General features: G+C 35.2%; 1 protein-coding gene and 1 long non-coding RNA gene across 2 annotated transcripts in view; both read left to right on the forward strand.

Moving 5' to 3' along the window:
* The window catches only part of LOC121072380 (titin-like), a 246,198-nt gene that overhangs the window by 80,122 nt on the left and 141,456 nt on the right, over window positions 1–24,620 (forward strand). The window contains exons 91-110 of the mRNA XM_040561912.1: window positions 66–344; window positions 438–716; window positions 1,260–1,547; window positions 1,702–1,989; window positions 2,560–2,850; window positions 4,600–4,887; window positions 5,998–6,090; window positions 6,216–6,498; window positions 6,753–6,936; window positions 7,288–7,377; window positions 7,460–7,727; window positions 7,830–8,090; window positions 8,670–8,879; window positions 8,973–9,050; window positions 9,165–9,191; window positions 9,934–9,981; window positions 10,922–10,978; window positions 11,083–11,160; window positions 11,432–11,686; window positions 12,257–12,349. Of these exons, the coding sequence (XP_040417846.1) occupies window positions 66–344; window positions 438–716; window positions 1,260–1,547; window positions 1,702–1,989; window positions 2,560–2,850; window positions 4,600–4,887; window positions 5,998–6,090; window positions 6,216–6,498; window positions 6,753–6,936; window positions 7,288–7,377; window positions 7,460–7,727; window positions 7,830–8,090; window positions 8,670–8,879; window positions 8,973–9,050; window positions 9,165–9,191; window positions 9,934–9,981; window positions 10,922–10,978; window positions 11,083–11,160; window positions 11,432–11,686; window positions 12,257–12,349 (3,738 nt within the window). The remainder of the gene's footprint in view (window positions 1–65; window positions 345–437; window positions 717–1,259; window positions 1,548–1,701; window positions 1,990–2,559; window positions 2,851–4,599; window positions 4,888–5,997; window positions 6,091–6,215; window positions 6,499–6,752; window positions 6,937–7,287; window positions 7,378–7,459; window positions 7,728–7,829; window positions 8,091–8,669; window positions 8,880–8,972; window positions 9,051–9,164; window positions 9,192–9,933; window positions 9,982–10,921; window positions 10,979–11,082; window positions 11,161–11,431; window positions 11,687–12,256; window positions 12,350–24,620) is intronic.
* LOC121072382 lies at window positions 14,325–15,079 on the forward strand. The gene is made up of 3 exons (XR_005821178.1): window positions 14,325–14,407; window positions 14,684–14,746; window positions 15,005–15,079. It is a non-coding gene; the product is annotated as an uncharacterized LOC121072382 (long non-coding RNA).

Below are 24,620 nucleotides of genomic sequence, written 5' to 3' on the forward strand. Positions count from 1 at the left end.
GCTTCTTAAAGAAAAAAAAATCTCCTGGCTTTATTTAATTTATATTTTTGTATTGTTCATTATAGAACCAGCAAAATTTGTGAAGAAGGTGAATGATTTAAGTGTAGAGAAAGGGAAAAATTTACTCCTGGAATGCACATATACAGGTACTCCACCAATTTCAGTGACATGGAAGAAAAATGGAGTAATATTAAAACACTCTGAAAAGTGTAGCATCACCACTACAGAAACATCTGCCATACTGGAAATCCCTAGTAGCAAACTAGAAGATCAAGGGCAATATTCTTGTCATATTGAAAATGACTCTGGACAAGATAATTGTCATGGTGCAATCACAATACTAGGTGCGTCATCAAGCCACCATCACTTCATCAAGTGTTATTTCAACTACTTGTGGTCATTGTGCAATACCTTTTTTTGTGCTGTTTGTTCTTCAGAACCACCTTATTTCATTACACCCTTGGAGCCAGTGCAGGTGACTGTTGGGGATTCAGCATCCTTACAGTGCCGGGTTGCTGGAACACCAGAAATGATTGTGTCATGGTACAAAGGCGATACAAAACTGAGAGGAACGGCTACTGTGAAAATGCACTTTAAGAACCAAGTTGCCACTCTGGTTTTCAGCCAGGTGGACAGTAGTGACAGTGGGGAGTACATCTGCAAAGTAGAAAACACTGTTGGAGAGGCTGCTTCATCATCTTTGCTCACAGTTCAAGGTGAATTATTCTTTTTTAAAAATTAGGAAAATGGCCTATATTTCTTCGGTATGTTTGTTCTTTCAAATACAAAGATTGTCTTTTAATTTTTAAAAGCTCTATTCTTTTCTGACCAGTAAGATAACCTGTGGTAATGTGTTCTATTAACAAAGGTCTAACAGTAAACCTAACTTAAATATATCTCTTACTGACCACATTTCTTCTGTAGGGATAGTAGCTTCTGCATCTTCATTCCCCATTTAGGATATTGTTTTGACTGTTTCTGCAGTTCAAGAATCCTGAGATCATAAGCTAGCTAGGCAGTCCTGGGGCTTAAATAGTCTCACTGGGTGTAAATAAGGGCAGAATGGTTATATATTTTCTTGAATCCATATGCACTGTGTTCTTTTCACATGAGCTCCCAAATTAAATGATGTACATTTAAATGTAACATTTTTAATAAGTTAAAAGCAAAAATCCACAATACTCTACAGTATTGGTGAGTACAACAACAGGTGCATAGCTTTTGAAAGACCTCATGGTACAATACCTGTTTTCTTACAGAGCGTAAACTTCCTCCTTCTTTTACCCGAAAAGTAAGAGATGTTCATGAAACTGTTGGCTTACCAGTTACATTTGATTGTGGCATTGCTGGTTCAGAACCTATTGAAGTATCTTGGTTTAAAGACAGCGTACGTGTAAAAGAGGACTATAATGTTCACACAACCTTCATAGATAATGTAGCAACTCTGCGGATTTTGAAGACGGACAGGAGCCTTATTGGGCAATATACCTGCACAGCAACCAATGCTATTGGAACTGCTTCTTCTAGTGGAAGACTTGTCCTTACAGGTTGGTGGGCTGTGAAATATTTAATGGAAGTATCTTAAAACTTGCTTTCACTTTATACATGTATTAAATATTGTACAAATAATATTTATTTCGAAAAGATTTAAAGCAAATTTTGATGTTAAAGTGATGCTTTTTAATCTCTTTCACTCTTTAGAAGGGAAGACTCCTCCATTCTTTGACACGCCAATTACATCTTTGGATGGTATTATTGGAGAAAGTGCTGACTTTGAGTGTCACATTTCTGGAACACAGCCTGTTAGAGTCACATGGGCAAAAGATAACCAGGAGATTAGAACAGGAGGAAACTATCAAATCAGTTATGTAGAAAATACAGCCCATTTGACCATCTTGAGAGTTGACAGGGGAGATTCTGGAAAGTATACATGCTATGCTAGCAATGAAGTTGGAAAGGATTCTTGCACAGCTCAACTGAATGTTAAAGGTACTGAGCAGATAATACATTGTGTGTAATTTTTCTTCTTTTAATTGTAAAGGAAGTTGGCATTATTGCTGCAAGAAAAGTTTGAGAAAAAACTTTAAACATAACTTTTGAGATATAGCTCAAAAATATCTATCTGGATGGTATAATACCCATGGATCTTTAAAGAGAAATTGAAAGGATCATTAACAACAAGGGGAGGAGGAAAGAAAGGATATTTTCTTCAGCCTAATTTCTTTATAGTCTTTCTATTCTATAGGCTTATTTCTTCCTTGATAACTCATCAAAAAATCTTGTGTTTTTAAAGGCATTTGACTTAGATCAATCATCAATCAATCAAATAGGTGTGTTTTTTTTCCTGTTGTTTTTCACAAATAAGAAAATCCACTAACACAGTGACTGTACAAGTAAGACACTTGCCATTGATCTTGGAGTACATTCACTAAAACAACAACAAAAAAGTCCTATTTAAATGAGAGCAACTATTGATTCCCCAATGTTATTTTTTTTTCTTGAAACGCTTTCTTTAGAATTTTTTATTTCAGCTTTGGTGCATATGTTCTTTTTTGACAGAACGAAAAACTCCACCTACTTTTACTAAGAAATTGTCTGAAGCAGTAGAAGAAACAGAAGGGAATGAACTTAAACTTGAGGGCCGTGTTGCTGGCTCTCAACCTTTGACTGTTGCTTGGTATAAAAACAATCAGGAAGTTCACTCAAGTCCTCATTGTGAAATATCATTCAAAAACAATACCTTACTTTTGCATATAAAGAGTGTAGAGCAATCAGATGCTGGTTTATATACCTGTAAAGTGTCCAATGAAGCAGGAAGCGTGTTGTGTACATCCTCTGTTGTTATCAGAGGTTAGTAGAAATCATGCTTTTCTTTACTTCTTAATTTTCATTCTGTGTTAGCTGCAAGTAATTAACAATATTATGTTAGCTGCAAATAGCTTCTGTCTTATGAGTTTGTGCAGCCAGTAAAATAATTGTGCTGTGCTTAATTGTTTTTATTTGCCTTAATATTAATAATTTGTACTGAGATGGACATGATAAAACTGCGTTAAACCACAAAATCAATAAATTCTTTTGATTTTGTGATTTAAATTTGTGTGTGTAGGAGCTTCTTTTTCAGTACTTGCTATGACTGATCTAGAGTAAACATTGAAATCTGAAATCTTTAATGTGATGTTTTTTTCTTCTTTTTTTTATTTTGCCTTTTTTTAACTTTATTTGTTTGTTTATTGAAAAACAGTTTTTCTGTGCAATTACAACTAAGCTTGGGCAGCTTTGATGGTGTGTTGTGGCGGCATGGCACATCATCCTAATACTATTGTAGGAGATTGCGTATTTGATTCTCCACAGGTGCCTATGTAGTTTTGCAGTCTAATAACTGTTTTAGTTATTCTAACACTTTTTGCATGCTACTGTCCTTATTTTGTGGAGAAAAGATGTGTTATATAAAACATTTCTTGCATGTTTGCATGCAAAACATATACTGTCTTGTTATTAATTCTATTTTCTAAAACTGATTCATATTCTCAGACTACTTCTTATCCTTGTTCATTGCTTTCCTATGTCTTAAGAATCGCATGTATTTCTTTTTCTCCTATGCTCTTCATATTTTCCTTCCTTGAATCATAGAATCATTAAGGTTGGAAAAGACCTCCAAGACCATCTGATCCAACCATCCCTGTACCACCAATATTACCCACTAAACTATGTCCATAAGCACCAGGTCCAACCTTTCCCTAAACACCCCCAGAGACAGTGACACCACCACCTCCCTGGGCAATCCATTCCAATACCTGACTACTCTTTCTGAGAAGAAATTTCTAATTTCCAACCAAACTGAACCTCCCATGGTGCAACTTGAGTCCATTCCCTCTAGTCCTATCACCAGGTATCTGCGAGAAGAGGCTGACCCCCAGCTCCCCACACCTTCTTTTCAGCTAGTTCTAGAGAGCAATAAGGTCTCCCCTGAGCCTCCTCTTCTCCAGACTAAACAATACCAGTTTCCTCAGTCACTCCTCAGAGGACTTGTGTTCCAGGCCCTTCACCAGCTTCATAGCCCTTTTCTGGACGTGCTCCAGAGCCTTGATGTCTTTCTCGTAGTGAGAGGCCCAAAACTGAATGCAGTTCTCAAGGTGTAGGCTCACCAAAGCTGACTACAGAGGAATGATCACCTCCCTGGTCCTCCTGGCTACACTATTCCTGATACAAGCCAGGACACCGTTGGCTTTCTTGGCCACCTGGGCACACTGCTGGCTCATGTTCAGGCAAGCATTGACCAGCACCTCCAGGTCCTTTTCCTCCGCGCAGCTTTCCAGCCACTCTGGACCCAGCCTGTAGAGTTGCATGGGGTTGTTGTGACCAAAGTGCAGGACCCGAGACTTAGGCATATTGAACCTCATCCCATTGGCCTCTGTCCGTTGATCCAACTTGTCCAGGTCCCTCTGCAGGGCCTTTCTACCCTCTGGCAGATCAACATTTCCCCCCAACTTGATGTTGTCTGCAAACTTACTGAGTGTACACTCAATTCCCTCATCCAAATCATCAATAAAGACATTAAAGAGGATAAAAAGAATTCACTGAAGCACTTTCACCTTCCAGAACCTAAAAAGCCTCCAGTTTTTGACCAGCCCCTTCAGCCAGCAACAGCAGAGGAAGGTGGTAACATACAGCTCAGCTGCCACGTCCAAGGATCACAGCCAATCCGGATTCAGTGGCTGAAGGCAGGAAGAGAAATAAGAGCTTCAGACAGATGCAACTTCAGCTTTGCTAATGGAGTAGCTCTTCTGGAACTTGCTGCAGTTACCATATCTGATTCAGGAGAATATGTGTGCAAAGCTTCAAATGTGGCTGGCACTGATGCTTGCAGATCTAAAGTGACTGTTAAAGGTACAGTAACATGAACAAAATCAAGGATTGTGACGGAAATTTAAAACTCCATCCTACTTTGTTTTGTGTGGAACAAAGACACTAACGTTGTAATAGCAAGCAATTAGTATCTTTTGGTTCTTTTCAAAACTGTAGAATCTGGGAAAACAGTACATTTAACAATAATTTATATATAAATAGCAACATAAACAATGGAATATCATTGTCAAATCAATAGTATATTCTTACCAAAAAGATTAAGAATTTAGTTCCTATAGCTAAACACAGAATTTAAGAAAAATGCAAGTAAGTGAAAATTACTTGGGTCTGCATATTTTATGGGAACAGTGGTGTTTATTTTAAAAAGTACAAAAATAATTTTATTGACAGTGTGGCCTTAGAGGTTAGCTGCTTCAAAATTATTACAGCTCCAACACCTTTGGGAATTTTAGCTAGAAGTAAATGTTGCCTAAGCATGAGAGCTTCCAAGCTTCCATGTAGAGTCTTGTTTTACCATCGCATTCAAGATATGCGGGTTCAGTAAGATGTAGAAGCAGCATCTTTTTCACTACATGGGTGGCAGCAGAGCTAAGAACTAGTCAAAAGAAAAAAAAAAAATGAAAAAAAAAAGAATTTAACACATCAGTGTTACAAAAAGTTCAGATAACTCTGAGGGTGAGATTTCCAGAAGTAGAAAAGAGAACACCTCGCTAAAAAAAATGATTCATTTTAGAAAATTCTTCTTATTTGCATAGCCATCTATGAGCTTGCATCTATGCAGAATAAAAATGATCTGACTGATGTTAGTGGAAAACATAACATGGCCTACAATGCTCAGTTTCATTTGCAATGTAAAATACAAGTTACTTAAAATATGAAAATACTTTACATTTTCTGTATTTCACATAATATTTTGTTTCATCTTGTAACTCATTCCTTTTCACACAGGTAGTTTTGGAGATTTTCAAAAACCATCTGGACATGGTCCTGGGCAAACAGCTTTAGGTGTCTCTGCCTGAGCGGTTGGAAAAGATGACCTTCAGAGGTCCCTTCCAACCTCATCCATTCTGTGATTCTGATAAAACAGTCTGTTTAATTATTTGACTCATTTTATTTATTTATTTATTTTAGAAAAAACAGCAGCTGCACCAGCAGCTAAGAAAGCAGAAGTGGAGGGAAAACTTTATTTTGTGTCAGAGCCTCAGAGTATCAAAGTCATGGAAAGTAAGAACTCTTTTTCAAAAAATTGTATTGTCTTCTATTTGTCTATACCTGTTGCTTGAGATTCTGTCCTGTTGTCATAGAAACACCTGCAAAGACTTATCTTCCTCATTTGCATCTTTCTGTAGAGACTGTTGCAACATTTATTGCAAAAGTTGGAGGAGACCCAATTCCAAATGTTAAGTGGATGAAGGGGAAATGGAGACAACTCAACCAGGGAGGTCGTATTTTCATCCAGCAGAGAGGAGATGAAGCCAAACTAGAAATAAAGGACACAACAAAAACTGATTCTGGCATGTACAAATGTGTAGCTTTTAACCAACATGGGGAAATTGAGAGGAGTGTCAACCTACAAGTTGAAGAAAGGAAGCAAGAAGTCATTGAAGGGGATGTCAGGGGGAAACTAAAAAGGTATATGCAAAGATTTTATAGATTACTTTGCAATCAACACAGAAAAACTTTCTGATTAAATGTGTCAGATCAAGATATAATATTTTGATATTCATGATAAAAGTGTAACTGTGTACTTAAAATAGAAGCACCTAACCAGGTTACTCTAAAAGAGTGCACTACATGCAGTAGTTCTAAGTTGATTCATTTTTTCATTGAACATCTTTCTAGAAATGAAGTATTGTATATTTAACTTATGTCATTGATTCGAATAGAACTCCAACAAAAAGGAAGGAAGATGAGGAAGATCAAACTATTGATATCTTGGAACTTCTCAAAAACGTTGATCCTAAAGAATATGAGAAATACGCTCGCATGTATGGAATTACAGATTTCCGTGGCCTCCTACAAGCCTTTGAGTTACTAAAGCAAACCCGAGAGGAAGAAAGCCATAGATTGGTAAGATACAGTGTGACTACAGCATTGGCTTTGTTAAGAGTAACACAGCCCCTGTGAACAGACTTGGTGTCCATGACGTGATGTTACTGTGTGAACAGGATTTTCTCGTAGCTGTTTAGATCTTTTAGTTCTCAAATTCTTGCATGCTCAAACTGAAAAAGAAGGAATGGCCCTTCTGGCCAGGTATGTTCTGTCTTGACAACTTGGTTGCTATTTTTTAAGATGAGAAGATAGGCTAGATACAGTATGGCTACAGCAAATTTGATGTAGGAACCAGTTTTATGTTGGATAAAAGTGACAGCTTGACATTTAGGATCCTTTAATCTTTAAGTACATTCTGTCTTATTACAGGAAATTGAGCTTACAGAAAAAGCTCAAAGAGAAGAACAGGAGTTTGATGAACTTGTATCATTTATTCAGCAACGACTGTCACAGACAGAGGTAACCTATTTTTGTCCTGATTTGTGAAATATTCAAACCCATAACAGGGAACTTGAAACTAATTTAAATTAATATTTTTCAGCCTATTACTCTGGTCAGAGACATTGAAAATCAGACAGTTTTAACAGATGAGGATGCTATCTTTGAATGTGAAATTAAAATTAACTATCCAGAAATTAAACTTTCATGGTACAAGGGAACACAGAAACTGGACTCCAGTGACAAATATGAAATTAGAATTGAAGGTGATCGCCACATACTGAGAATCAAGAACTGCCAACTTGAAGATCAGGGAAATTTCAGAATAGTGTGTGGACCACACATTGCCAGTGCTAGGCTAACTGTGATTGGTAAGTGTACTTTTGAACTAAGTATTTGAATTCATTTTCTCTTTGATTATTCTACTGTCTGATGTCTGCTAAAAATATATATATATTTTAACATGCTAATAGAACCTGCAGTTGAACGGCATCTTCATGACACAACTTTCAAGGAAGGAAACATATGCACGCTCTCTTGTCAGTTTTCTATCCCAAATGCCAAGTCTCAGTGGTATAGAAACGGGAGGCCCATTAAGATAGGAGGGAGATACTCAACACAAGTCTCCGACAAAGTACACAAACTCATCATCAAGGATGTTAGAACAGAAGACCAGGGACAGTATACCTGCAAGCTTGAGAATCTAGAAACAACTGCAGATCTGGCCATTGAAGGTTTGTAAAAAGATGTAGAATCTCTTTATTACATTAGTGGTAAAGAGTTGCTGGATGTTCCATTAACAGAACAAATGAAAATAAAATGGATTTCTTAGAAAAATATCCTTGAACTCGGAAATGGATTAAACAAGAAATTTTGTTGTTCTTTCTCACTGAAAAATAAATATGTGACATATTCCTGTAAGTTAGTATTTTTAACTAAATCATCATTACTAATGACCCCTTGCTCTCAAATTGTTTGTCATACTTTCTTTTATCTTCTTTTATTCTGTTACTCTCCTATTTTCCTCATATTTCCTCTTTTTCCTTAATTATTCTTTATCTTCTCTTTATTTCCCTAATGGCTTCTCTTGTATATTTTCTCTACAACAATCGTATTATATTTTTATTCATACATCTTCTAATCTTCATTCTTATGTATAATATTTCATGGTAGATGGAATTCCTTTTCTCTTATTTGTTATTACATCTCATTATACTGTAGCTATTTTTATGAAAACAGTGAGAAGGGATTAGGTAAACTAAATGACCTGGTCTTAGTTAATAACAGATATTTTTTTGTTGTCCCTGAAACAGCTGAACCAATCCAGTTCACAAAGAGCATACAGAATATTGTAGTGAGTGAACACCAATCTGCAACCTTCGAGTGTGAGGTGTCTTTTGATGATGCAGTTGTGACATGGTATAAAGGCCCCACTGAACTGAGAGAGAGTCCGAAGTACAGCTTCAGAAGTGAAGGTCGTTGTCATTATATGACTATCCACAATGTTACTGCAGAAGATGAAGGTAAAAATTCATGGCATATTTTGGCTGTGATTTTGTGTTCTTTTTTTTCTAATGATACAAGCATATAGATATGAAAATTTGTGTCTGGTGCAGGTGTATATTCTGTAATTGCTCGTCTTGAACCAAGGGGAGAAGCAAGAAGCACTGCAGAGCTCTATCTGGTAACCAAAGGTTAGCGAATTTTCTAAACAAATTTATGATCCTAGCTACATACAAATTTGTGAGTTTGAAACATGATTCTGGAAAAACAAATAGTTCTAAAAGAAATGTATTACTCTTTTGCAGAAATCAAACTGGAGCTGAAGCCACCAGGTAAAGATAATGCACAAGATTACCACAAGATCATGTCTGTTATCTGTCATAGATATATTGCATTGTTCTGCTTTATCCTTTTCCCCTGGCTATAGTAAGTCAAACCTACAGTCTGGAAAAATATTCCTCAGCCGTGAATATGAGGAACTATTTATTCTTATACATAGTGGCAATGACTACTTTGATAACTCTGAAAGCAGTGATTATTGTTGTGTCTGGGTCTTGTTTTGTACAATATGAGAAGCCACATTCTCTAACACAAACAAGTATATTTTTATTTAAATGACTGAGGAATAGAACAATGAAGAGGTACCAATGAATACATTCAACATCTTCTGCACAGCTGAAAAACAGTTAACCAAGGAAAATCAAAATGGGTAGCAATCATCTCCTTATGATATATAATGACCTTCCTTTCTGAATGTTCTTAAGAGCCTACTCCAAAATGAGGCAAATATATATATATATATATATATTTAATATATATATATATAATATTTAATTTAATATATATGTATATAATATATATATATATATATAAATAAAATGAAACCGTGTAAAGTTTGGCCAGATAGAAAGATTAATTCAAGTAATTATCTATACATTGGATTGTTTATGCTTCAGGAGCAAGTTACAATAATTGTATGCTAGAACATAAACAAATAAAGGCCCGTGAACTAATCTTGGGGATAGCAAATTCAGATCTGTATTTTTTATTCAGTTAAACATTTTGATTTTCCAGATGTTCCTGATGCCAAGGTTGCGGTTCCACCTCAAAAAACAGCTGAAGGTAGGATAAAAAACAAACAAACAAACAAACAAAATACTTGTTGCATAGTGCTCTTTTATATCATCACTGAAGCAGCAGAGTCTTGGGTACTTCAGAGAAAAATCTTACACAGCTCCAGTGATAAAATCTAGTTGATTCTCCCTGTAGAATTATTATAAGAGCAAGCATTGATGTGAATAGACTTCTTTTGCAGCATCAGAGATGAAAATTATACACAGACAAGAACGAAGCTATGTCTCTTAAAAAAAAAAAAAAAAAATTGCCCATCATTCCAGCTTGTTTTCCTGTCAGTCTGCTGTTAACTCCACTCTCCCTTTATTTCTATTTTCCTGTTACAATCATTCTTCATTTTTACCACATAAATATCTTTTAAACAAGCTCTCTGAACTGCAATTTTGAAAAATAAAATAAAGTAAAACAATAATAATAAATTGAAAATAAATGACAAAGTCTTCTGAAGACAGAATAAACAGGTCACATGTGTATTGTCAGTGGACTTCTCTATCCAGGCCCTGTTATTGGTCTACAGACTACAAACATTACAAATGTTTCTGCTAGATTCAATCATTTAGTACAGATTGAGAAGTGCAGTGTTCTTGGTTACATTTCCATGACAATTTTGTAAATGCTTGGAGTGGCAGCAGGAGGGAAAAGACTGATATTTAGATGAATAACTATCAGCAAAGATAGGAGAGTGATGGTAGTAAAGAAAACAAAGCTGTGAAGGGTTGGGGTTCAAATAACGGTAGACTGGAGATTCACATTCAAAATATATTGTTCCAGATACAGTGGGTGGTCAGAATGAGCACCATTTTTCCTTTTATTCATAGTTGCAATAAAATAATCTCCTCTGCCTATTTTCCAAATGCACTAAGATATTTCTTCAAGAAGACAATACCATACTCACACTTTATTCTAAATATATTGTTTTTCTCATAAGCTGCTCCTATTCCTATTCTTCTGCCTCTTGTTCCACCACCAGAGGAGAAGAAGCCAGGTAAGAATATTTAAAGTATTTGGATAGTGTGTGTATGTTTAATTATGACTGTGTTGTTTTGGTTTGTTTTAAATAAAATTTTACTTTTTTTTTTTTTTTCTAAGCAGAAAAGAAGGTTTCAGTAAAGAAAGTCTCCAAAAAGGTGGTTAAAAAGGGTCCTGAAGACGTCCAACCACCTAAAGGTAACTTTAAAAAACAAACAACAAAAAAAGTCTCTTAAGAATAGTAAATTTACCTTCTGGAACAGACATTTGTTTGATTTCTGTCAATATGTTAAACACATACACATTTAAAATCCAAGCTGATTAGGACTGCTGCGGGGAAAAAAAAAAAAAAAAAAGGGGGCACTTAAACTAAACTGTCCGTAAGGGAGAAATCATTTCATTAACTGTGAACATCCAATACACCTTGCAGATTCCAGGCTATATTTTATTTATTTATTTATTTATTAAGTTCCTGACGTTCTGCCAGAGAAGCCCAAAGAGGTCAAAATAACATCTATGGCAAGGAGAGAAGAGATTCATGAAGAAAAAATGGAAATATATGAAAAGTCCAAAGAGCCTTATGAAGAATGGGAAGATGATTATGGAGAAGAACATGATTATTATTTCAAGGAAGAAGGTTATGATGAAGGGGAAGAAGAATGGGAAGAAGCTTATGAGAAAAGAGAAGTGGCTTATGAAGAAACACGAGTCATTCATGAAGAAGGTATGAAAGAGTTTTAATTATCTTACAGTTTGAATCTTAATACGCTGCCAAGTTGTGATTGCTACTTGATAATACAAGGAGTATGGTATGGCAAGATATAGATGCAGATAGAAAGTGATACATTATAATATGATTACAAATGGACTTCGCAGATTGGACCATTTTTAAAACTTAATATGAATTTCTAGTTTGTAAGGTTATGTGTTATTTTTGGTTGTTTTAGTAATTTCTCCTATCATTTTCATGCATTCTACATAAACTTGATTTAGGTTAGATGTTTCAGACATCAATTTTTTGATGTTAATAACTGGATAATTTTGCAAGTCCTTGTACGCTTTAACTGTCTAAGGTGGTAGTAATGTGTATGCCTCTAGGACTAGAAAATGGTTCTGATGAGAAAACATCAAACACGGAAATGAACAAAAAATTTTACTGCAACAGTTAGATCTTCAAAACTCTGTGTATGTTTCAACTTCATAATCATATAATAGTATAACTAATTACTTTTGTCCTTAGTGAGCCTTTAGACAATGCATTTTTCATCATTAAAAATTGTTTTTATTTTTAAAGTGGTTGAAGTTCCTAAGAAGCCTGTTCCTGAGCAGAAGCCTCCAGCAATTACAGCAGAAAAGAAAGAAAAGAAAGAAGTAACAGTTCGTAAAGGTATGACTTTCCTGCAAAACTAACAGCAACATTCAGATTTCTCTCTCTAATACATCCCCTTCAAGCTGAACTGTGATTGCTATTCAGATATCCTTGAACAGGAATTTTCCTCATGTTGGACAGTTACATGACCAAGGGTCATGGCAAACCTTCCTCTTCTTCCACCTCAGATTTTCCAGCAGAGAGAGAATACTGGCAAAGGTGGTTGAAGCAAACCAAGAATTGCTAGCAAAATCAAGCTAAGCTTCGGTTATCTTTCCTTCTCACTATATATTAGCCTTGGGCCTGGGTGGTGTTTTTGAGCCAGTGAAAGCTGCACTTCTGAGAAGTGTCCTCCAAATAGATCACGGCATATCTCTCAGGGGAAGTGGGCCATATCACCTGTTTCACATGTACCTTTACCATTATTGTAGTGAACAATGCCCTAAATAAAGTATTGGATACACAAAGTTTATCACAACTTAAGCGGGGGGGAGGGGGGATCCAGTTCTACCTGTTTTATGTCTAGAAAATAATTTGCAAGATGATTTAAATGATAAATATATATGAATCACTTACAGTTGTCAAGAAACCTGTTGAAGAAAAAGTTGAGATTACCACTCAGAGGGTTGCAGAAGAAAAAGTCAAACAGGCTGAGGGTAACTACTGTTTAAATGTCATACTGTTTAGTGTCATCTTTACATGAAAGTTGCAGTTGTTGTTACTTAGGTGACCTGCATATGCTTTGTCTTCATTTAACATGGATCTGAACAATTTTTCAGCCTGAAACAGCTCTAGTAAAAGCTTCTGGTGAATTGTGTAAAAGGAAGACAAAAAATTTTTAGGGGAAAATAGGAAATGTAGATATTAACATTGAATGCTTTAAAACAGGAAGGGAGCGTAAATTTGCATCAAGTGACAAAATATGTTCCACTCTTAGCTCAAGAAGTGAAATCCCTGTCTTCCTCAGCTTTCCACCTTGACTTGTCTACCAGGGAGTCTTGAATAAATGTTTGAAATAAAGATGCGTCCTTATTCTCTTGGTAACTCACTCTTCTTGTATAGCATTTACCATTCTGCAGCAGAAGCCTGTTGAATAGAATTCAGAACATATCGGGATATGACCTTCTGTCATACATCCTGAGCTACCCACCCCCTTTAGAAGGCAGCAATAAAATGAATGAAGCAAACACATTCCTTCTGTTGCTTTGCACAGTTCTGAAGAGCCTGGCTTAGCTGCTGAGCTAGATTGTTTGTCATGTTTTTTGTGTTTTCAGCATTATTCGTAAATAGCTCTAGATTTATTTTGATCTCCTTGACAAATACATGACTGATTAACCAAATTTAATGTCAACAGTAACAAAGAAAGTTCCACCACCAAAACCTTCAATGATCGTTGAAGAAAAAGTTATAAAAAAGGAAGGTACAGATCAACATCTTTCAATTGCAGTTTATGTTTTCACCAGCACCCTGAGTATTCTTGCATCTCTTGTGACTATGTAGGGCTGTTTATGTACCTGAATTTTTTGTACTGGTCATTCTGTGACTAGTCGCATTGGTTAAAGCATTTGTGATTGGCCTTGTGATTCATCTTTAAATAACTTATAGGATATTGCAGTGTGATTTAGTTTTTTCTCTTCATATACTCTGCCTGCTGACATATGCTTACATAATAATGGCCCAGTGTCCCAACACTTCTTTGAAGAAATGCCTTTGGTGTTATTCTGATACACTAGTTCTGAAAGTCTGTGCATGCATTTATTTTAAATTCTGGGGTTAAAAGTGTCTGTGTCTTTAGACTCTTAATAGATACTACATTTTTACTTGTTATGCTTGTTTTGTGTTCAGTATTTTAGAATGTGAATACTGACTGTCTAAATATGTCTAAGATTTAAGTACATAATACAGATAGAGATTTTGTAAAAACTCACATGCTTTCTACCACTACTGTGGATCTAGGATATAAAATACTAAAACAAAATCCTATCTTTAAAGTACCGACAGTAGAAACATGGACTGTTTCAGAAGAAAAGATGTCGGTTTCTGTCCACAGAGAAGAAGAGTACTCATATGTCACAGGTATGTACAAAACCAAAAAGCTGTACAACCCAAAAAAATAAATAAATAAAATTAAATACAATGAAAAATAAAATTAAAAAAAAAATCTACCTTGCTATACTTTCTTTAAATCTATTTTTATATGTGGCAAATTACATATTTAGACATAATGTACATCTACGTTTCAATATGCATTGCTTCTTTTTGTTTGTTGTGTTATGTAGCCTCAGTTTTCTTTAGATTAACAGATGTTAATATCTAAGCTATTTTACCTTGTTAAAATGCTTTTATTTGAAGAGCCAGCAGAGCATGAGAAGACAGTTGAAGAAAGATTCTTTGAAGCTGTTTACCCAACTGAAGGTAGATCGATTATAATGAGAAGTTAATATTTAAGATTTTTAAAACATTTTGAATTCATTTGTCAATCAAAACTCACTGTGAGATTTGCACATGCTGTTAATTTTCTGGCTGCCTTTTTCTTAACATATTAATGTATGTGTTTCAGTGGACCTTGGTGTACTGGATACACATAGCATCTTCTTAAAAGTATTTCAGATTTACTACAGACATTGACATTTCATATCTCCAAATTTAACATCTTTCAAATTCCCATTGCAGCACGTAAGGAAGTCAAAGAGGAGGAAGAAGAAGAAGAGGTCATTTCTGCAGAACTGGAGATCCCTCATGATGAAGGTGAACAATATCATCATCAAGTGCCTAATTTTTTAGAGCTTTCATCTTATTTGACTGTACTACTCTTTACCAAAGGAGAGCATATTAGAATTCAGATCATTCCATTTCACTATGGCTCTACTCCCAAAAGTTCTATACCTACTGCATTTCTAACCTCTACTTCTTCATGACTGCTTTAATTAATTTTCTGAATATTTTTTAAATGAGACTGTTGTATCTGTCTGATAAAACAAAATATTTTTTGACATACCGTGTTTGCTTACCAAGCATGTTGAAGGCAGCCTACAGTGATTTACTAAATATTTTCAGACTTCTAAATGTTCACCACTTCTCTCTTCAAAGTGCCTGAGATACCAGAGAGGCATGTATCAGAAGAAAGAAAGCCTGTTCCTGTCCCAAAAGAAGTTCCACCAGCTAAAGGTATTTCTACTGCCCTAGTATAAAACACAAACAAACAAAGAAAAAAAAAAGTTATTGTCTGTCATCATATGTTTTTTAAATTGTCTTGAATGTATTTATAAATTTGATATTTATGTGGTTTTGGTTCTGCACTATCTCCTTTCTCTTTTTTTGCTTTGTTTTATAACTTTATTTACAGTGCTTAGGTGTCTCAGCTTTGGCTCTTCCCTTTCCTAACAATTTTGTGTTTGTTTGTATTTAGATTGTGTGGATTTTGCAGATAAGTGTAGGGTGTTTTTCCTTCAATACAGTGCCATGAAAGATGATAGTACATTAATATTAACATTGATATTTTATACTGTATTTTATTGTCTCTCCTAAGTAGTCTGCTGCATGTCCAAAAGGTTGTACAGTGCATTGTGCTGTGGTGCTCAGCTGCTTGTCCAAATATTATGCTTTATAAAGCAATTTTGTCACTGAAATCTGGATAAGTGTTACAAAAACTAAAGCTCTCTCACTTTGACAATGCTTTCCAAAGTGCCTGAGGTACCTAAGAAACACGTTCCAGAAAAGAAAGTTGCTGTTACTAGAAAGGAAGTGGCTCCCCCAGCAAAAGGTACAGCATCTTTTGAAAGTGGACTTTTACCAGTCCTGTACTATTGTTCTAACTTCTAAATATATGTAGACTTTGTGTGCTATGTTATATGTCTGTTCTCACCTAAGACAAATTCATAAACATTGGAAAGATTACTGAAACACATTTTAATATCTTTAAAGTGCCTGAAGTGCCTAAAAAACCTGTTCCTGAAGAAAAAGTACACGTTCCTGTTCCTAGAGAAGAACTTCCACCTGCCAAAGGTATACTTGGTGATGGACTATACATGTACCTCTTAAATATCTGTTTCTGTTGTTGTTTTTGTCACTGTTCTTAACTTATCTATGTCAGGAAAGTACATATATATGTATATATATTTAATGTATAATTGTGCATATATAACACTTTTTAAGGCCAGGTAACATACTTGAACAGCTCTTTCTTCAGTTAAGAAATCAGTTTCAAAACACGTTGCAGTGAACAGTTTAATATTTTTTTACAAATATTTGTTGATCATCTTATATCTTTCCATGTTAAGTGTATTATTTATGTGTTCTGTGGTGTTTCTTGATATCCTTCTAAACAGATGTCTTTCTATAATACTCCAGTAGATCTTTCAAAAACAGAATTCAGTTGTCTTACATTTTATCTTTTTTAAGTGCCAGAGGTGCCCAAGAGAGCTCCCCCAGAGAAAAAAATTTCTGTTCCAAAAAGAGAAGAAACTCCACCACCTAAAGGTATACCTAAATAAAATATCACTCTTTTCTTGTTATCTTAAACATCTTGATTGTGTGGGTAAATTTTCATTTTGATTAAGTGAATCTGGTTTTGGTTGTACTTCAGTTATATTAGCTATGTACCTTTTGTGTCAGTTTTGTCATTCCTTTAGATGTAGTCTTAAAACACCTGTAATTTGAGTTATTTAATATTATTTTAATTAATATACCTGAAGTGCCAGAAGTACCCAAGAAAACAGCTCCAGAAGAAAAACTACCTTATGCTCCCAAAGTAGAAGAGGCTCCACCTGCAAAAGGTACAATATTGTTTATTGTAGTCTTCAGAACATTAATATTTCCTTCAATTTGCTCAGCTGTTGTTTTGTAAAGAAAATATGTCCATGTGTAATCTTCTTTTTCAATAATACATTTATGTTTCCTTTTCCAGTTTTGCACTTTCTAGATCCTAAAACTAAACGCTTTTTTTTTTTTTAAGTGCCTGCAGTTCCTATAAAACCTGTCCCTAAAGAAAAAGTACCTCCTGCTGTTCCTAAGAAAGTTGAAGCTCCTCGAGCTAAAGGTACGCTTTCCAGTAGAATGAAAGAATATGCTGGTTCTCACCTTCTGTGTGGTGTATGTTCTGTGCTGTTTTCAGTCATTGATTTGTGCTTGTTCTGTGAATTGTGCTGTACTGATTTTGTGACAATGCATCAATGGATTATTTTGTATGTGTTGTGCAGTACTTACAAAAATACTATTTGTAAATATTGAATCTCTGTTATATGTTATTTGCTCAATGCCCTTAAGTGATTCTTTGGAAACTTAGATTTAGCATCTCGCAACATTGCTTCCACACTAGGATTAGAAATTCATCCATTTAATGTTATTATCTTTCAAAGTGCCTGAAGTGCAGAAGAAAGCAACTTTTGAAGAAAGAATATTCACAACAGAAGAAAGAATATCTGTAGCCATTCCAGAGGAAATTCCACCACCTGAAGGTACTCTATAAACAAACACTAATGAGAAACTTGTGCTTTTACTAGAAGTCTGTTGTTCTAAAACCAAGATCAAAATAAGCAAAAAAAAAAAAAAAAAATTGTGTTATTTACCTTGAATGAGTTTTCTACTGGAATACTTTATGGACTTGCAGGCAGTTAAGATCTTCTGAGTGCCACTTACCATTTCAGTCCTGAATGCCAGGATCCCAACCCATTTACATGAATGGAAACTCTACCACCAAACACAATGATCTCAGGATCAAGTTCTCATGAAATCATAGTAAGATGTATGTATAGGTGTATAGTGTTGAGGTTAGACTCCAGTACTTAGGACTGTAGCTATGGATTTCTTATAAGCCCTACAATGTTCTCTGAAGCACTGCAGATAGATAACAGTACTATTCTCTCCGCAGCTTTAGCTTCTCACTAGCTCTTTTAGATCAGATTCTCATACTCAAGGGAGGTTGAGATCACTTATTTTAAGTTGGCATAATTCCAACAAAGACCTGTTTCGAGATATCCAAAATCAACATTCTGACTGTTTTCCTATCCCATTAATGACTTGCCAGTCAATACAATTTACATATTCTCTTCAAAAATAAAAATAATTTTTAAAAATAGTTATGGAAGTTTAGTGGAGGACTTGTTAGTGTTAGGTCAGAGGTTGGACTAGGTGATCTTGGAGGTCTCTTCCAACCTAGATGATTCTGTGATTCTGTGAAGTTATCCCTGTCAAATATGAACATGCAAATACATATATTCATATGGGTAGATATACTGTTGATTTCTGTCCCCTGCTTGTCAACCTTTTACCCTCAAACAAGTTGATGTTTTCCCTGATACAGTCTCATTTGTAGATATACGTATGCCAGGTTTTCCTTTCAATACTTGACCTATCCTTATCATCTTGTTTTTGTCCCTCTTACTTTTATGTAGCTGGATCAAAGAGAAACATCTAATTCTTTGGCCCTTGTCTCCCCACATCAGTTGTTGTGATGGAGAGGTTTGGGGAGTTGAGGCATTCTGATGTACTGACCATTGACCAGCGAAAGATATTTGAGACAGATAACAGCACACAATAGGGTACATGAGGCATGCATAACAGACATCATTTAGTGCAAGTCATACTTACGTGTGTGCATGTCAGTTTGATAGAATGAATCATAGAATGGCCTAGGTTGAAACAGACCTTAAAGATCATCTAATTTCAACCCACCTGCTCTGGGCAGGGTTGCCAGCCACTAGAGCAGGCTGCCCAGAGCCGCATCCAGCCTGGCCTTGAATGAAGGCCAGTTTCTGTATAGTATGCATAGTTTCTGTATAGTTTCTGAAACTTCTGCAAGTTTCTATATGGTATGCATATCTGCCAGTGTCATACAGAACTTTTCTTGGTCTTCTTGCCCATCCACTGATCCATCAATCCATCCACCAGAAACACTAAAACTAAGTATTTTCTTTAAAGAACCAACAGTTGAAGAATGGGCTGAAGAAGAAATGGAGGAAGTATCTATTTCCATTCACAGAGAGGAGATTTCTGAAGGTATGACCACAATTCAAGAATACTGGGCAGAAGCAAACAGAGATTTTTATTTTATATCAAAAATATCATAGATTAAGATTTATTCTATTTAAAAGGAAAATTTACTACTGCATAAATATGCCTTAAGTTTCATATCTTATAAACTTTAACACTACGAATGTCTACAATTTCTTTGACTTGCTTTTGAAAAGTGCGGTTAATCCTGTTTTAACACTGTGAAAATAATGAGTTATCTCTTGGGTGTTGAGAATTATCAGCCCTTCATTATTTTTTACAAAAATTCTCTGTTGAAAATTACTCTTTCACCTTGTTTCTCAAATGAAGTAAAATCTCTTCAGAATATCATGATGTACTCTGTTTCCTCAGGCTGTTTCATGGCAAAATGACTAAGTTGTTTCCACCTGTAAATTCATTGGTGGTAACATACCCTGATTGTCTCAATTACCTTTACAGGTGACACCATAGAAAGTATTTACAAAGGATGGCTTTAGCCAAAAAAATTTCTCAAAATCTGGGAGAGAGGCTTTCTCAAAATAGACAAATTCTAATATTAGTGAACTAGTGAATGGAAAGTGCTGATCTGGCATTTTAAATGCTGAACATTTTCAAATTCCACAGAAATACAAGATAGGAGCTCAATCTCAGTTCCGTTTAAATTGCTTGGACTTGTTTCATCAGCTTCAGAGCAAGCAGGAGGGTTTGAATCTAGTTTTTGTAACCTAGTAATACCAGAGGTGTCTTTTAGTAATGCACACTGCTTATTCTTGTCTTATCAAATATTTTATTACTTACAAAGGCCATAAAGACGGTAATAAATGTCAAATACTGAAATTCAAGTATCTTTATTTTACTATTTGCAAGTGACTGAAGAAGAATCTTACTACATAGAGGAGAAGGTAGCTCTTCCTAAAAGAGAGGAGGTCCCACCCTCTAAAGGTACACATTAATTTCATTTACGAAATATTGATTGTTTCTGTGTTCCTTGTTTCATCAGTCTGAGTGTTGTCACTACACGTTTCTCTAGTTGTTTTTTGTTGTTGTTGTTTTGTTTTTAATATATTAAGGAAATGCATGCATGTTGAAGTGGTACTATTCCTCTTTGTAAAACTATGTATTGTAATCTCTTAAAGTGCCTGAGAAGCCTAGGAGAGTTGTTCCTGAACCAAAAATTCCAGCTGCCCCTCAGGAAGCTCCAGCAGCTAAAGGTATAAAACAGTTCCTCATCTGGGTCATGTATTCTTGTTTCTTCCAGGGGGTATTGTTTGCCTTACTGTCTTCTGTGTTGACATGTGCAATGTCTGCTTTCAGTGATGAATGGTTGTCTCAAATTCCATCTTGTACTATGAAAAGTTTGTGTTAACTCAGTAAAATGTTACTAGTTAAAAAAAAAATAGACAATTACAAATGAAGCAGTGTTTAGTATTCTTTCTCATCTTTCCATCTTACTTATTTTTCTGAAGTGCCTGAAGTTCATAAGAAAGCAGCTCCTAAAGAGAAAGTACTGATCCCTGTTCCTAAGAAAGTGGAGGCTCCACCAGCAAGAGGTATATCAGTGGTTTGCTCCTGTTGCAAAAAAATGACTTTACTGCTGCATTCTTTCTTTGACATTTATCATGATATCTATCTATCTATCTATCTATCTATATATCATACCAATTTTCTTCAACATTAATAACAAATTTCATCAACATTAAACATGTGCTTATGTCTGTTTGTCTACAATGTGGACTGTGTTCTCTGTCTTGCTGATGGTATTTATATGCTATTTCATCTTTTATGTTATCCCTTTTGGTGAGATCAATCCAATTTTCTAAAGTTGCACAATCTTTTTTAAGAACCTCCAGAAGAACAAGTGTCCACTTTCGAGACAGATGTTGAAGAAACTCCCTCAACCAAAGGTAAACAGAGAATGACATCATGGAGCATTTTTTGGTTGGTCTTGTGGTACTTGTATTTAGGCATTTTACATAAAATTTGTTTTTGTTAATATCTGAAATCTGTCTGCATCTCCCCGTTCTTTTGGTTATTTACTCTGCTTTGTTTGCACTGTGCCTGTAAAGTACACTCTTCTTCAGTGTCTCATTTTTGTTATTGAAGTTTCTTTAGCATTTTCTGTTACGAAAAAGTCAGATGAAGTAGAAAAAATCAAATATGCCTGCATTTAAAATACTACAATTAAATATTCTTATTCTTTTTAAGTGACTGAAGTGCACAGGAAAATTATCACAGAAGAAAAAGTTGCAGTTGCTAAAAGAGATGAGACTCTACCCAAAAGAGGTATATAATTTTTCAGAGCTACACAAGAGAAGTCTTGTTTCAGAATACTGATTTATATTTGTAATGTCTGATTGTATAAAACAAGTTGTTTCAATGTTTGCTGTCATTTCTTTATTTGACTTAAAGAATTGCCATGTCTCTGCTTTTGTGTTTTGTCATCTGATCATGTTAGCAAACTGTGATTAATTCAAAATCTTTTAAAATAAGAATTTGTTTAAAAATAAATAAAAAATAATAAATAAATAAATAAATTTAATGCCAGCAGTGAAGAAGACTGTGCCAGAAGAGAAAGTTCCTGTTCCAGTTTCACGGAAAGTGGCAGTTCCACCAGCTAAAGGTATATAAGTTCTTTTGAATGTAGAGAAGGCTTCTAAATATCAGATGTATGCATGCATCATATTCATCATCTGCCTGGGTAATAAAACCCCAGGCTCTCCCAACTTGATTTTAAATGAAAAGCAGCTTTGTCATCTCCCTTGCAAAAAAATGCAGAAGGTAATGGAGAACAGTCACACACCTGCGTTCCTTGTATTTTCTAAGCTGCTAGTAACTTAATTGATTATACTATCTGCTTAAGAGCTTTGGAAAGCTGAATGAAGACATTTACTCAGCGAAGACAATTTATTCAACAAATATCAACACATTTAGAAAAAAACTATCAATGTTTTATAACAGTCAATATTCAGAGTGGAGGGTTTCGGACTTAGAAATATGTCTTCTGCTTCTGTCTTTTCTTGTGTCTTCTGCTTTTCTTGTGTTTGAAAAGTAATTTTGTAATGTATGCTTTATATGTGGTGTTTTGTGATTAAATAATATTTCTGAAGAGCCTGGAGACATCTCACCTTCATCTCCATCTTTGTATCTTCAAGTTGTGTCAATATGCTGTTTGCTTTATGATGTGATTTGTATTTCTATTCTGTCTCTGTATTTCTTATTCTAATATTTTATGTATTATTTTAGTATCTTATAATATTAACACTTGATGATATTTCTGCTGTTACTAAACTTGCAAGGTGTTTCAAAGCATCAAATTTACCTAGGGAATTTATTCTTGGAAAAACCCCAAACTAATCCTATACAAAATACTTAATGCATATATAGCTACTATGCATTAAAATTTCAGCTGGTCATTTTCTCTGTGAATTAAATGTCTTTATCTTTGTATGTTCAGTGTAATTGTTGTGTTTATTATAAGATAAGTATCCTTGATATGTAAAAGTGTACTATTTCCCCATAATTGTTTGCCCTTAATTCTTTCCTATGAACTTTGTATGGAAGTGTGTTTTTCCTTTTAGAATTTAGTATTCTTACAACTATTATCTTTTAAAGTGCCAGAAGAGCCAAAGAAAATTATCAAAGAAGAAAGAGTATCCATTGCTGTTCCAAAAAGAAAAGTGTCACCACCACCAGAAGGTATTCCTGCCCATGGATTAATCTATGAACCGACTTCCCTAAAGCAATACCATCAGAGCTTCAAACCTGCCACTGGCATGTTACTTATAGTTCTACTGCCTCAGCATCGTCCCAAATGAACCTTAACAGTGCCTTTGAAAAACACTAGATTTTCCCCAATTACCCTGGGTGTGGGAGGTGTCAGGAAATAATAATTAGTTTTCTAAGAAACACTTAATGGGATATTTATTATTCTACACAATATTGCACCGGAGAAAAAATATTAAAGTTGGACTCTGTCTTTGAAGTACCAACAGAAGAAGAACACTGGGCTATGTCAGAGGAAGTATCCATTTCTCTTCACACAGAAGAGGAGATTTCATACACAGGTATGAACAGACTAAAAAGATTCTATGTCCAAATTTACAAATTGTCAACTACTTAGCAAAACAAACAAAAAAGCAAACAAACAACAAAACAACAACACCAACAAACAGCCAATCATAATTTCTTGTCCTATGCAGATCACCAGTAATTGGTTTATCCCAAAGGTATATCTTGTAGAGTACTAAAGGTACCAAAGGGATACCAGAACAGCATTCCATTCTCACAAAAGGCTGAAATTTCCCCTCCTGGTTTATTGCTTTTCTCATAGCGGAAGACCAACCATTTCACTAGCCCATCCTTTGGAAATCTTGCCACCTCTCAGACCTTTGAGGAAAAAAACAGCGCAGCCTTTTTCTTATTTATATTAATATGCTTTCCTCTTCTGAAAAGAAAGTGTGTGCTTTCCTCTTCTGTGACAGCAATCTCCCACCTAAATCTGAAAGTCAAAGCAGCAGCCTTTACCTTTGCTCTGTTTCCCAGCTGGCTAAGACACTTAGCACAACCCCATGTATTGGACGTACCAGTTCAATGGCTTTGAAGAAAGTCTCTTAATTCATTATCCTATTACTTTGGGTAGCAGTCTATTGATTTGTGGAAAATGAGTCACAAGATGCCTCATATTTACTGCATTCAGTCCTGTTGCTGTTGATAAACATTATCAATCACTCTGAACATATCAGTATGAATTGAAAGATTAATATAATCACACCAATGTGAAGTTAAATAATTTATTTAGTCTCTCTATTGGAGAATGATGAGGGTAAAGGCAGATCATGATTATTATAAGGATAGAAGGGGACCTTTGACCATCTATAAGGCAGGAATAATATTCTAGCTGCTGTCGTAATAGAAGGGTCAAAGCAAAAGGATGTCAAATTCAACAGTTCTCCCATGGGATGCCAAAGAGAGGTGGTGTAGCTGGGACAAAACAATCCAAAATATACTTGAGTTTCCTGACAAGGATACTGACGCACAATGCAGGTTTTGTAATCAAATCAGCTGAAGTTACCAGGTCCAATCAGTTTTAGTTTAAGATTTTAAATGCACAAGTACCTGACCTTTACAACTATACATCAGGAAGGATTCTGCGAGAAAATCTTTAAGGAGGTGGTCAGTGTTCACGTTGCCCTAAAACTAACACCCACAGCAAACATCAAGAGTCGTGGTAGCCATTCACTTCACCTCTACCCTCACTGTAGCCTACCATGAAAAAACCTGTATAAATTCTCAAATCTAT

Source organism: Cygnus olor, chromosome 6 (assembly GCF_009769625.2).
Source record: "Cygnus olor isolate bCygOlo1 chromosome 6, bCygOlo1.pri.v2, whole genome shotgun sequence".
NCBI lineage: Eukaryota > Metazoa > Chordata > Aves > Anseriformes > Anatidae > Cygnus > Cygnus olor.